This window comes from Cryptomeria japonica, chromosome 4 (assembly GCF_030272615.1).
Source record: "Cryptomeria japonica chromosome 4, Sugi_1.0, whole genome shotgun sequence".
NCBI lineage: Eukaryota > Viridiplantae > Streptophyta > Pinopsida > Cupressales > Cupressaceae > Cryptomeria > Cryptomeria japonica.
The window spans coordinates 164987749-165000780 of NC_081408.1; the positions used below are offsets into that span (position 1 = coordinate 164987749).

At 33.4% G+C, this 13032-nt stretch overlaps 1 protein-coding gene across 1 annotated transcript; it reads left to right on the forward strand.

Moving 5' to 3' along the window:
• Positions 1 to 4455: 4455 nt before the first annotated feature.
• On the forward strand, positions 4456 to 7338 carry LOC131048985 (disease resistance RPP13-like protein 4). The gene has a single exon (XM_057982978.2). The coding sequence runs from the start codon at positions 4456 to 4458 to the stop codon at positions 7336 to 7338; it is 2883 nt and encodes a 960-aa protein (XP_057838961.2).
• Positions 7339 to 13032: the final 5694 nt, after the last annotated feature.

The window sequence follows — 13032 nt, forward strand, 5'->3', positions numbered from 1 at the left end:
GGAAGCCTATAGAGGAGGCGACATGATAATGCAGTTTTCACCATTCAAACATTCTTTGTAAAAATAGCAAGTGAAAACAGTCAAAACGAGACGCCCATGCCGTAACAGGACAAAACGTATGCCACGATGATGACCTGACATAAAGAAAACAATCACTTTCCAGAAAGCGATGGTCACATGGGGCGGTGAAACAATCTTTATCAACAAAAGAAAGGACAATAACTCAATTATCGCATATGAGCTGTCCCCTGTTGTTACACCTGTTCCACAAAAAATTGAATATGAGCTGTCCCCAACTCTCCCTTACCTCTTGTTTACCCCTGTATGAGTGGCTTAATAATTACTCTTCTTATCGCTTAATAATTACTCTTCTTACGTACCACTCTCCATCACCTATGAGTTGTCTTAAATTCTAGCTGTAGTCTATTGTAATTTTTGACCTTTTGCTTCATCTGATTTTTTTTTCAAAAACACTGATCTTTGAACGGACTAAATCCGTAAACGGTACAGAAATATGTTAAAAGGAACTTAGCATCATATTAATCATTGCATTTTAAAGATAATCTTTATCAAAATGAATTTAAAATAAAAAGAAAAAAAGTGAACGCATTATTTTTATTACAAATTTTATCTTTTATCTAAAAAAGATGAACAAATTAAAAAATTAAAAAATTAAAAGAAATATAAATTAATAAAAAATGCATAATAATATGATTAAACCTGCTAAGAGGACAATGGTTGTTTAAAAACAATATAATAATTTAATGTGAATTGTAAGATACACGGTGACAAAATAAGAACAGCTCAAATTAATGTATCTTTTTATATTCAAAAAAATACATCAATTAGTGATGTTGACGTAGAAGTGAAAGAATGAGAATAACTTTGAATTTCATTTCATATAATTAAGTCTGTATGAATAAGAAAAGTATTAAAGAATAATTAAAATAGTCTAGTCACATTGCCCCACCTTCCACTAAGTTGATAAAAGAAAAAGGCGCCCACACAAATCGAATTTGATGGCCCTACCATATTCTCTAAAGCTAAATTTAAAGTGGTGGGAATAATTTAAAGTCCAAATGATGCAACCGGAATTATTAAAGAAGAGAATAATTAATGAAGTAAAAGCGATTAGAAAAATTATTAAAGTAAAAGCGGTCAAAATAATTAAGGAATGCCACGTTCAGAAAGAAGAAGAGAATAATTAAAGTAAAAGTAATTAGAATAACTTCGGCCTCGGGAAGCCAGGGAGTCCATCCTACTTAGCAAGTTCTATTTGCACTCTTATAAATTTACTTCTTTCCCTGCTCTGCTCACATTCATTCCAGTTTGCTCAGTTTTTCTTGCGTGTCAAGAGACGTCAAATTTTCAGAGTTCATAGTAGTCTTTGAGAGTGCTTCAAGTTTTATCTGTCTAGTCCATAGTAGTATTGACAGTGCTTCAGTTTGTGGCATCTGCTTTGGTTGATGCTGTTGTGGAAAAGATTCTCTATTTTTTTATATTTTTTTTTACGTTTATAAAATTTTGATTTATTAGAGTTAGTTATATCTTACCTAATGGGATATTAGTTCTAGGTTATTTAAATTTTGTTTCTTTAAAAATAAAATAAAATATGTACCTAGCTAATTGATTTAATCATTTTTTTATAATTTTTTTTTTTTTTGAACTTTTTGTTTTCTCCTCATCCCTCCACCTCACACTTGTTCCTCCTTTTCAATTCTTTTATCACTAGTCCCTCTTTTAAGTCATTGTTTGCAATCCATGCCTCTTGCACATACTACATTGCTAAGCACAAGTTGAAACATTGTTTAAAAGACAATACACAATTTTTTCCAAAAACTCTTGCACATACTACATGGAATATGGAAAAATAATGTCTACTAATCCTAGATTATTCAAAATAATATCCTAGAAAAATATTTTTCTAACCAAATTAATAATTTTTTTTATCCTAAGAAATCTATTTGCAAACTATTATTTATTAAGGAGAAAATTCACCCAATAAATTATCTTATTTTAAATATCAATTGATTATTTTATAAAAGAAATATCTTAAAAACACATTATTTAGAAAATGCATGAATTCTTAAATATTCTTTCAAGATGAATAAGGTTTGTCATGGAAATTTATGCAATTTGTAAGGATTCATTAAATTTAATATAAAAAATTATATGCCTTTTCTTAAAGTTATCCTTGAAGATAAGGAGATGACACTAGAAGGGTGAGTATGGAAGTTAGGAAAGGAGTTATTAGGAGAATGACTAGACATGCAACTAGAGAAATATACATAAGAAAAAAGAATCACAACATATTAAAAATGATGAGACAACTTGAATGAATGTAAAATATTTGTTGAGATGGGGGAGAAACACCATTGTGAAGTACTTGAATAGACCAATACTTAGAATAATGTTGAAGCCAAAATTATTATCATTTAACAACCTATGAAGAGCATTAGAAAATTAACAATCTCTTAAGCAAGCAACTATGCACACCAAAAGTAAATTCATGCCTACTTATTTGATCGACGAGTTCACCATGACCAAAATAAATCCTCCTCCTCATGATATTTTTCTATCAACCAATAAAGGTCACATGATTACATTTGAATTTTAATCCATTGGAATTGAAAAAAGGAATTTTTTTAGAGGGAAGAGAGGATGATTTTGTGTCTTTGGGAACCCATAATTTAGAAACCGTAAAGGAGAAAAAGATATGGTATGCTTAGGGTTTGACATAAATTTTAAAATTCAATAATATATTGATTTAAAAAAATACAAATTAGCTTGAGAAATATCTAAGAGTAAAAGGAATGTTTAATTGAGTAAGGATATCAAAGAGATGTTACATAATGTAGGTCCATTTAAACCAAGTAATAAAATAAAGATGAAAATATAAATTAGTGTGAATATAAATAGCAATTTAGATAAAATAAGGATGTGGAGTTAAAAATATTAGATCTAAAATTTGAGTGAAGAAGGAATTACCTTAGAGATAACGATAAATTACTAACATGTATAAGACAGTTAAGTCTCCCCAATAAATGTAAAAGGAAAATACCACAAGATATATAGATAAGTAAAGTTCTATAATATGATAAATCACACAACATACAACTAACATAGAATCAATCAAATGAGATCGCTATATGCACTAAAATAAATACCTCAAATTTAATTAAATAAATAATGCTATGAAATAGATTTGTTGTGCTAAATCTCTTATAATAATTTAGTAATGTGTGTTTATCATCATGATTAAATTAAATTCATTTTACTAGATTTTATGTTAAAACATAACATTTATACGCAAGTCATAGCAATCTAAAAATAACCATATCAAAATAAATTTTAAAAATGAAAAACGATATGCATTTTTCATTTTTACAAATTTTATTTTTTATTATATCATTTGTACACTAATCATTACTAACCTTATCAAAATATACTTAAAATAAAAAGAAAAAAAATGATGTTAGAAATATTATTTTTTATTACATTCTTGGTATACTAGTCATTGCAACCTAAAGATAATCTTATCAAATGAATTTAAAATAAAAAGAAAAAAGTGAAATATGCATTGTTCACTATTATAAATATTAATTTTTATTATAATCTTTTCAATAAATTAAAAAATTAAAAGAAACAATAAATTAATAAGAAAATGCATAATAATATGATTGAACATACTAAGAGGAAAATAGTTGTTTTATAACAATATAATAATTTAATGGGAATCGTAAGAGACAAGGTGACAAATTAAGGCCAGCTCAAATTAACATATCTTTTTATATTTTAAAAAATCCATCAATTAATGATGTTGAGGGAGAAGTAAAAGAAGAATGAGAATAACTTTGAAGTACATTTCACGCCAAGAAAAAGTGAAGTCTGTATGAAGAAGAAAAGTATTAATGAATAATTTTATAAAATACTTTACTCACATTCCCCACTTCTCTCTAACTTGATAAAAGAAAAAGGCGCCCAGGCAAATCGAATTCGATGGCCCTACCATATTCTCTAAAGCTAAAGTTAAAGTGGTGGGAATAATTCGAAGTCCAAATGATGCAACCAGAATTATTAAAGAAGAGAATAATTGAGGAAGTAAAAGCGATTAGAATAATTATTAAAGTAAAAGCGGTTGGAATAACTTAGGAATGCCATGTTCAGAAAGAAGAAGAGAATAATTAAAAGTAAAAGTAATTAGAATAACTTCGGTCTCGGGAAGCCAGGGAATCCATCCTACTTAGGATCTTCTGTTTGCAGTCTTATAAATTTACTTCTTTCCCTGCTTTACTCACATTCATTCAAGTTTGGCCAGTTTTTCTTGCTTGTCAAGAGACGTCAAATTTTCAGAGTTCATAGTAGTCTTTGAGAGTGCTTCAAGTTTGATCTGTGTAGTCCATAGTAGTATTGAGAGTGCTTCAGTTTCTCAGTTGTTAATTGAAGAAATCAATTATGGCATCTGCTTTGGTTGATGTTGTTGTGGAAAAGCTTGTTGGGAAGTTGTTAGAGGAGATAAACAAGGAGGTTTCACTTGTCTGTAACTTCAGAAATGACTTTAAATGGCTGAGCAAGAAGCTCACAAATGTAAGAGGCTACCTCACAGATGCAGATGCTCAGAGTGCAAAAAATGCGTCCGTGAGAAGCTGGCTGCTGGATGTTGCAGATATTGCTTGGGATGCAGAGGACATACTCGAAGAATGCGCTGTTCAATCTCAAGGTACTAGTAATGAAAGCCCCCAGTCCTCTTGTGTCTGTGCTTTCAGTTATTCTCAATTAGTCTTTCGCTGTAAAATGGCACGTCGGATCAAGGAAGTGAAAGATAGAATGAAGTCCGTCATGGAAGATGCAGCGGAGCTCAAGCTTGTTGAGAGTCTGACTCATTCAGAGCAACCCTCCACGAGTACATCTGGGAATGTAAATTGGAGGGGGTCACCAATAATAGAGAGTGATTCAAAACCGGTGGCTATTGAGCCCAAGGTTGAAGAAGTCCTCCGCTTAATAGATGATTCTGCCACTCCTGTCATTGCCGTCGTTGGAATGGGCGGCGTGGGGAAGACGTTTCTAATGCAAAATCTTTTCAACAAAATAAACAAGGATAAGTTTGAGATGAAAATCTGGCTTTCTATTTCTCAGACTTACTCCCTTAGAAAGTTGCAGGCTGACGTCGCCACGCGAATAAAGTTGCAAGCTGAGGAGAATTCCAAAGAAAAGTTGAGAGCTTTGGAGAACTTGAAAGAAGAGTCGCAAGCAGACATGGCCTCGCAATTAAAGGCGCAAGCTGACGAGGACTCCAAAATAATGTCTAAAGCTGAAGTGGTCATTTGTGGACAAGGAAGTGAGGTGCAGGCAGCACAGCTGATTCATGAGTGTTTAACAAGCAGAAGCTCTCTCATTGTGCTTGATGATGTGTGGAGGGCAACTAGGGAAGATAACTTGATATCTGCACTTGGCCTTCCAACTGGAAATGCATGCCAATGCAAAGTTGTGGTCACAACACGAAGCAAACATGTGTGCAGCAACATGCATGCCCGTGTTTATGAGGTGTACCCTTTGTCCGAAGAAGAGAGCTGGGAGCTCTTTTGCGCTTTTGCCTTCCCTGACTGCCACCAAAATCAGCCGCCACATCAACTTGAAGGGATTGCTCGACAAGTCGAAAGGGAGTGTGCGAGATTGCCCTTGGCTGTTAAAATAGTGGCAGCATCTCTGGCTTGCGAGAGATCGTCAATGGAGTGGGAATCCAAATTGGGACAGCTAAAAGCAGTATCTTATACCGAGGATCCAATCATGCAGATTCTCAAGCTAAGTTATGATTCTCTCCCTCCTCATCTTAAACCTTGTTTTGCATATCTTTCTTTCTTTCCTGAAGATGCAAAAATAGAGTACCCATACCTCATAAACCTTTGGGTAGCCGAAGGATATGTTCCTCAAGGAGAGGACCAGCTGGATATTGGATGGAGGTATATATGTCATCTTCAAAGTCTATGTTTGATCGAGCGAGTCGATGACATTTACGATCAGGAAAAGAGAATGTTTAAAGTGCATGATTTGTTGCTGGATTTGGCCATTAGTATGTCAAAAGAAAGCCAATGTGTATTTAGTGCAGAAAAAGCCTTCCAGAAAGGTCCAATTGTGCAAGCAAATAGCAGGTTCCGTAGGATTTTAATGGCCAAGAAAAGCATTGGCGATGGTGATGTAAATGCAATGGCAAGAAATAGGGCATATTCTGCATCACGTCTTCGCACCTTGTCTTTCTCAGAAAATGGAGGCATTCAAAACATTCCGGAAATCTTGCTTAGCAGTGCAAAAGTACTGCGCGTTCTTGACTTGAGTGGCACTGGCATCTCATCATTGCCTGATTGTGTTGGAAATTTGAAGCTCCTCAGAGTTTTGAATTTAAGTCGGACAAAAATTAGTGAGGTACCAGAATGTGTGAAAAACAACAAGAGTCTGCGTTTCCTTGATATTTCCCGGTGCCCGAATCTAGGACGGTTGCCAGAGTGGATTGGTGAGCTCAACTGCCTGGAATATCTAAATATACACCAAAGCTTTTGGATTAAATACAACGGATGGATGCCCAAGGAAATAAGAAAGCTTGTGTCTTTACAAGTGCTTGTAACAGATGGTGGTAAAGAACTATCTGTTGAGGAGAATGGATTCTTGAGGTTGGAGCATTTTGTCAATTTGGTCAACCTCCGTGAAGTGCGGATATATGTTCGTCACGAGGCTGAATTGAAAAGCATAGAAGATGGGATCCTTGTCACGTTGGTGAAGATGCGTAATCTGACAATAAACAACAGTGTAGAAGGTCATGCTAATGAAGGTAATCTTCCACCTCTATCAGATAAAATGTTAGCTATGAAGGATCTTGAATACCTTTTCCTATCAACGTTTGCAATGCCGAATTGGATATGTGGCTTCTCAAATCTGATGGAATTGAAGTTATATAGATGTCATTGTGCTGAATATCCAGCACTAGAAATGATGCCCAACTTAATAAAGTTGTACATATGGACAAATGCTCTATGCAAGGCATTGCCAAAAGGGTTCGGTAAGCCTGGGGGATTCAGTCAGCTGCGTTATTTAGAAATTGATCATTTTTCAGTGTTAGAGGAGTTGCCAGAATTAGAGGATGGAGCGATGCCATGCCTTGAGATACTAAATGTAACATATTGTTCCAGATTGAAGAAAGTTCCACGTGGATTGGAGCTCCTGAGAAGGCTAAAAAAGTGTGACTTTAAAGAGACGGGAGTTGGAGATATGTTTGAGGAGGGTGGAGAATTATGGAATAAAATAAAGAGCAATAACCCCAATGTTAGAATCAAGTTGGGATACTGAAGGCAACATTGTAGTGTTCCCATTCATATATGTCATTATATGATATGCATGCTTTATATGAAAAGAAAAGTATTTGTAAAATAAAGTAAATACGTATGAAGAGGTGTAGAAATGCTTAGGATAAACGAAGGTAAATCTGTTTGGAATAGCATATTAAAATGGTTTGAAAAAAATATTTAAGGTAATTTATGTTATATTTTTATTGTGTTTTTAATTTTTATAACTTAATTAATATAATTTTTTAATAAATTTATTATTATAAATTAATTTATTGAAAATATAAAGATATCATTTTTGAGTTATTTTGTATATTCAAGAATTATTTTATTTATATTAAAATTATTTAAGAATTATTTTATCATATTTTGAATTGTTTATTTTATTTTAATTCAATTAAGAGTTATTTTACTTGTTGAAGAATAATTTTATTTTAAGTTATTTCCTTAAGAGTTATTTAATAGTTTTAATTATTTTTAAAAATATATGTCAAGTGTATTTTATTTTTTATGCACATGGTCATGACATAACACTTTGTGCCTTATTAACATTATAGAACATTTATGAACATTTTTATTCAAAAGTGTTAGTTTATAGTCACTATATAATGTTGGTTTAGTAATTTATCATTGTATCTTGAGTATTTATCCTTATGAGAAAACTGGTTGTAAAAATGTAAAGTTTGGAGGCCTTTATAAATGTCTCCAAATAATGTAATCATATATGATGCCAAACATAATAAAGCTAATGTGTTCTTTTATCTATTTGCAAATATAATTCTCAATTTTATTTCTATGTTTTATCCTAGAGCACGTAATTACTATTGTGAAATGATTTGAAGTTTCTACTCAAATATACTTATACTTTTTATTAATTTTGTAATCATCTAGGAGCTACATGGTTCCTCTTAAATTTGGCAAAAAACACTAATATCAATGTTGTTTGACATTTTGATGGATATATATTAGAAACAAAACCAAGGTGTTGTAAAGATAATTTTGTTAATTTAATATAGTGTTGATATCTTCATTATTTTATGCTATCTGTAGCATCTTAAAATTGCGACACTTGCAATTTCGACTGCATTTCGGTCTTCACGATGGCGACGCAACACGCAACCTGAATGGAGACCCCAAAATTCGCTCACGACACCAAAAACTGCATTTTTCATGCACCCTGGCCTGAACCTCCTTGCACCCTGCTGCCCTGGGAGGTTGGACCAGAGCGCCCAGCGCCCTGGTCCCTGGGTCTTATTTTGGGCCCGGTTCCCTAAGTGGTATCGGGTCTTTTTGATTGCAATTTGGAAAATTACTTTCCTGGTCGGCCTTAGGTCGGGAAAATCAGTCTATCAGCCCTAATTGACAAGTATATAAACTACATTTTTCCTCTCTCATGAGACAAGTGAGAATAAGACGGAAAAGGCGTGGAAACTATACTCAATCATTCAATCATTCAAGCATTCAAGCATTCAAGCAATTGATCATTTCAAGTCTCCATTCAAGGCTAAGTGTTGCATTCAAGTCAAGGATTCAACCATTGAAGAGGAGATCACTTACTTCATGCTACAACATACTACAACATACAACATCTAAACCTTCGCACATAAGGATACCAACATCCTTAGAACAAGGTATTAGTACTTGTTTGTCATTACAGTCATTTACATTTACAGCACTTGCTCATTTCTTGGTTAATTCCAAAACCGGGGTTTGACCTAAAGGCAAACCCCTAATCCCTAACCCCCCATCGTCTTCGCTTTTCTGTGTGTAGGTTGCAGGTACGCGGCTGAGATTGAAGATTTGGAATCCTTGTGCAGAGACGAACCGATCCCACTTCGTTTCGCGGATTTTTCGGAGGACCGTGGCGCCGGGCGCCATCGTCCCGACAACTTTTTCTCAAATTTGCAGGACAGCGCCGTATCAACCTTCTACTGCTAATTCCAGGTCCGCAGCTTCATCCTATAACCCGAACTCAGTTTATAAGCGAATCTTTATGACTTTCTATGCATTCCTAGCTTAATTGCCTTAATCAACATTCTTTACAAAAGAGGGTAGCATCGCTTTCCAAACCCTTGAAATTCATTTAGCATCCAATCCTACATTGTGTGGGATTGGATCTTATGAGTTTCAACCCCCTCTTTTGAATGTAAAGTCTATCTCCCAAGTGAAAAACCCATCGAATCCTAGCGAACCTCCCTTCTCTCTCCTCGGAGTTGGAAGAGGGGAGACCAACTAGGGTTCGACCGCGATTTTTCCGCTTTACACTATCATATTGAAATTTATTATTTCTTAATTTTGGTAGTAAATGGATGATGAAGGTTATGGCGAAATCTATTCTATAATCGTGATGAAATAAGTATTATTTTTTTAGGGTCATTTTTAATACTATTGCTTGATAAGCATGATCTAATAATGGATCACAATGTGTGTCACTAGGAGCTAGAGTTAATGCTTTTGAAAAGATCAAAGATAATTCATCATTATTATTCTCAATAGTTTCAATAATACCATAATCATCATCATCATCATCATCATCATCATCATCTAAATTAATCATAATATGAGATTTAATAGGAGGATGAGAAGAAGAACAATCACTTGGAATCAAAAACTTCAACTTGTGACAATGTTGGGCAAGGTAAGACTCCTCTCTAAGATTGGGTGATGGTATGAAAGGCTCAAAAGATGGGATCAAATCAGTATTTGGCTAATTAGGATAAGAATCAATTTTTGAAGCAATCTCATGAGCCTTGGCACAACATGTTTTTCATTGTTATCTCACACTATAATTTTGTTGGTTAAAAATCAAAGCTTTTATAGAAGAAGGTTGGGTATGATTCAACATTGATTCCTTTTCTTCCTTTTCTCTAGGAACAAAAGTAAGCACTAAAGGTTAATAGATAGGAGATGCTAGATATTCCTCTTTTTGCTTTATAGGGTTGTGGAGGTGAAACTGTAACATCTAAAGAAGGAATATTAGGATTAGGGAGGATTCTTGGTCTAGGATGTGGTTCAATCATCACCTATGGTTTAGGAAGAGCTACTTCTATATCCATAGATGATGAAGGATCCTTAGGAATAGTAGTCTAAGAAGATCTTGAAATATTACCTAAGGATAAGTTAGAGATTCTATTAGCTTTAAAAAATTTATATGAAAGGAATCTGATATCTCAATGAGGTTTAAGTGGTTGAGGTTTTTGAGGCCAAAAGTAATCAGGGGTGAAGTTTCCACGATTACCTAGGGTCTAGAAAATAATATGATGTATATTTATAAATTGTCCTTTGTGAAGGAATTTCAAACACTTATGAATGGTAGAAGGGAATTCATGGTTGTGAGCTAAGGATGACTCGAATTAACATGAAATTGGTCTGATATAGGACTAATGGTAAATGAAACATTTAAGCACTTAGAGGCAACTTCTACAAGAAAGGTGATGGAACCTATGGTAGGGAAAGTGAAACCATTATTCACCTTGATCAAGATGTCAAACTAATCATATGTGTCTTGATATAACCCATGTGCGCAAAGTATTATTTTGTAATCACATTTACCATACATACTGGATCAATAATCAGTCCATGTGAGAGTTTGTCTTTGATTTTTAGAATAATGTATAATGGACCATTAGGTCCTTTTATGGTATCACTTGAGTTTAAGGTGATTTGGGTTCACACTTAGGCTTAGGTTCCTCTTGGTCTATCAAATGCACAACATTGTTTTAGTCAAAGAAGTTTTTAACATGGTTATATGAATATCATCTTTAAGCTCAATAAATTTCATAGAATGGGAAGGAAAAGAATTGGTAAATATTTACAAGTTTTGATTAGGTGGCACTATTGATTTATTCTCTTTATCATTCACACCATCTACCAAAATAACATTAGAGTCAATGAGGTCTTGAATTTCATTCTTCAAATGCATACATCTATCTGTGTCATGGCCAGGTTGATGATGATATTGACTATATTCTTTTGAGTTAAAGGAAGGAGGTAGATGTTTGGAACTATCTACGAGATGGAGAGGAGGAAGCTTCATCAATTTTTTGTTAATATATTGAAGTATAATGGAACACAAGGACTCAGAAAGTAGTGTGAATTTATGATCCTTGAATGGTTTAGAAGAAAAATAAGATACAACAGGGGGTGTTGTGGCTACAACTTGAGTATTAGTCTTTTTAGAAAATTGTTATTGTTTACCTTAATGCAATTTTTTTGATGTTTTCTAAAGCCTTGGTATGTTTGATGGGTATTTTTAGACGTATCAATTGGAGTCAAAGATGAAGATTCTTCATATTGACTAACCTAAAGTTGATATTCATGAAGTGATGTGAACAATTATGTCAAAGATGGGTATTTTAAAATAAATTTTTTGTCTAGTGTGTGGTTATAAATTATCAATAAAAACTCTTTGCACAGTAGCATCAAGAAGAGTATAATAAATTTGCAAATACAAATGATGATATCTACCAATAAAATCAGTCAATTTTTCCTTAACGCTTCTTTTGGAGTGCAATAAATCAAGCATTATAACTTGTGTTCCAATGCTATTTTTTAAAAAATATTACAAAAATGCATGTACCAATTATCAAAAATTAATAATTGAATTATTAGGCAAGGAGAAAAACCATTCCAAAATATTTGCTTAAAAGAATCAAGGGAAGAGTTTTGCAAGAAGTGTATGGTCAAAGAAGAAATCATTGCACAAAGCAAAAAATGTTTTCACACGAGTATGGCGATCACCTTTTCCATTTAATTTCTCAAAACAAGGGACCTCAATATTTTATTAGAGTTGGGAACTTAAAGGATCCCAATAGAAAGTGAGATACTTGCAACATATAAATGGATAGTGGATTGCGATTGGATTATGTTGACTAATTATTTTTCTAAGGATGACAAATTTTGTAATTAATAGTTTATAGTAGCCTCGATAGGTGAATTAGATATGGAAAAGTTTGGTTATGATGTAGGATTTGAAGGTATATTATAGTAGGTAGGTGGAACATTGTGATAAGTGGGTAGAGGAGATGGTTGATGCATGTTGTGTGAAACAAAAGAGAGATTTGTTGAAGGTGGAACATAACAATATTGATTGATAGGATTAATCCCATTACTAACATGGATATAATTACCATATTGTGTAGTAGTAGCCATGATAGAAGATGTGTATGTAGGAAAATTGGCTATTGATGCAAGTAAAGACATTGATATCTCAACTTGGGTTGGAGGAGCAAAATTTTCAAGCACTTTCATGTAACTAGCTAACTTTATAGTGATTTCATTGACTATATGATCTATGCAATGTATAAATTCCACACCGTGTTCATTGTCTTGAATCAACTTCCTGAAACAATCAATCAAGTGGATTGTGTCTCTATCCAAGTGTTACCAACTCACAAACTATTAAAGATTTCATGATTGCATGTCTATACTCACACATTGTTCATTAAAAACTTGTATTGAAGGGTCATCCTCATCATGAGAAGTATAAGGGGAAGTATTCTCAACAATGCTAGACAAGATATGTGTTGGATTAAGAGAAGACGATTAACCCGAGTTCTTAGGTGGGAATACGTTAACACTTAACTTAGGCTCAATGCCATTATCAAATAAACTATGAGAAGCCACGAGTCTATAGTTCTAAAGATCTCATCCCCTATGTTTTTCCTCCATCTTCATATATTACTTAAATTTAATAAAA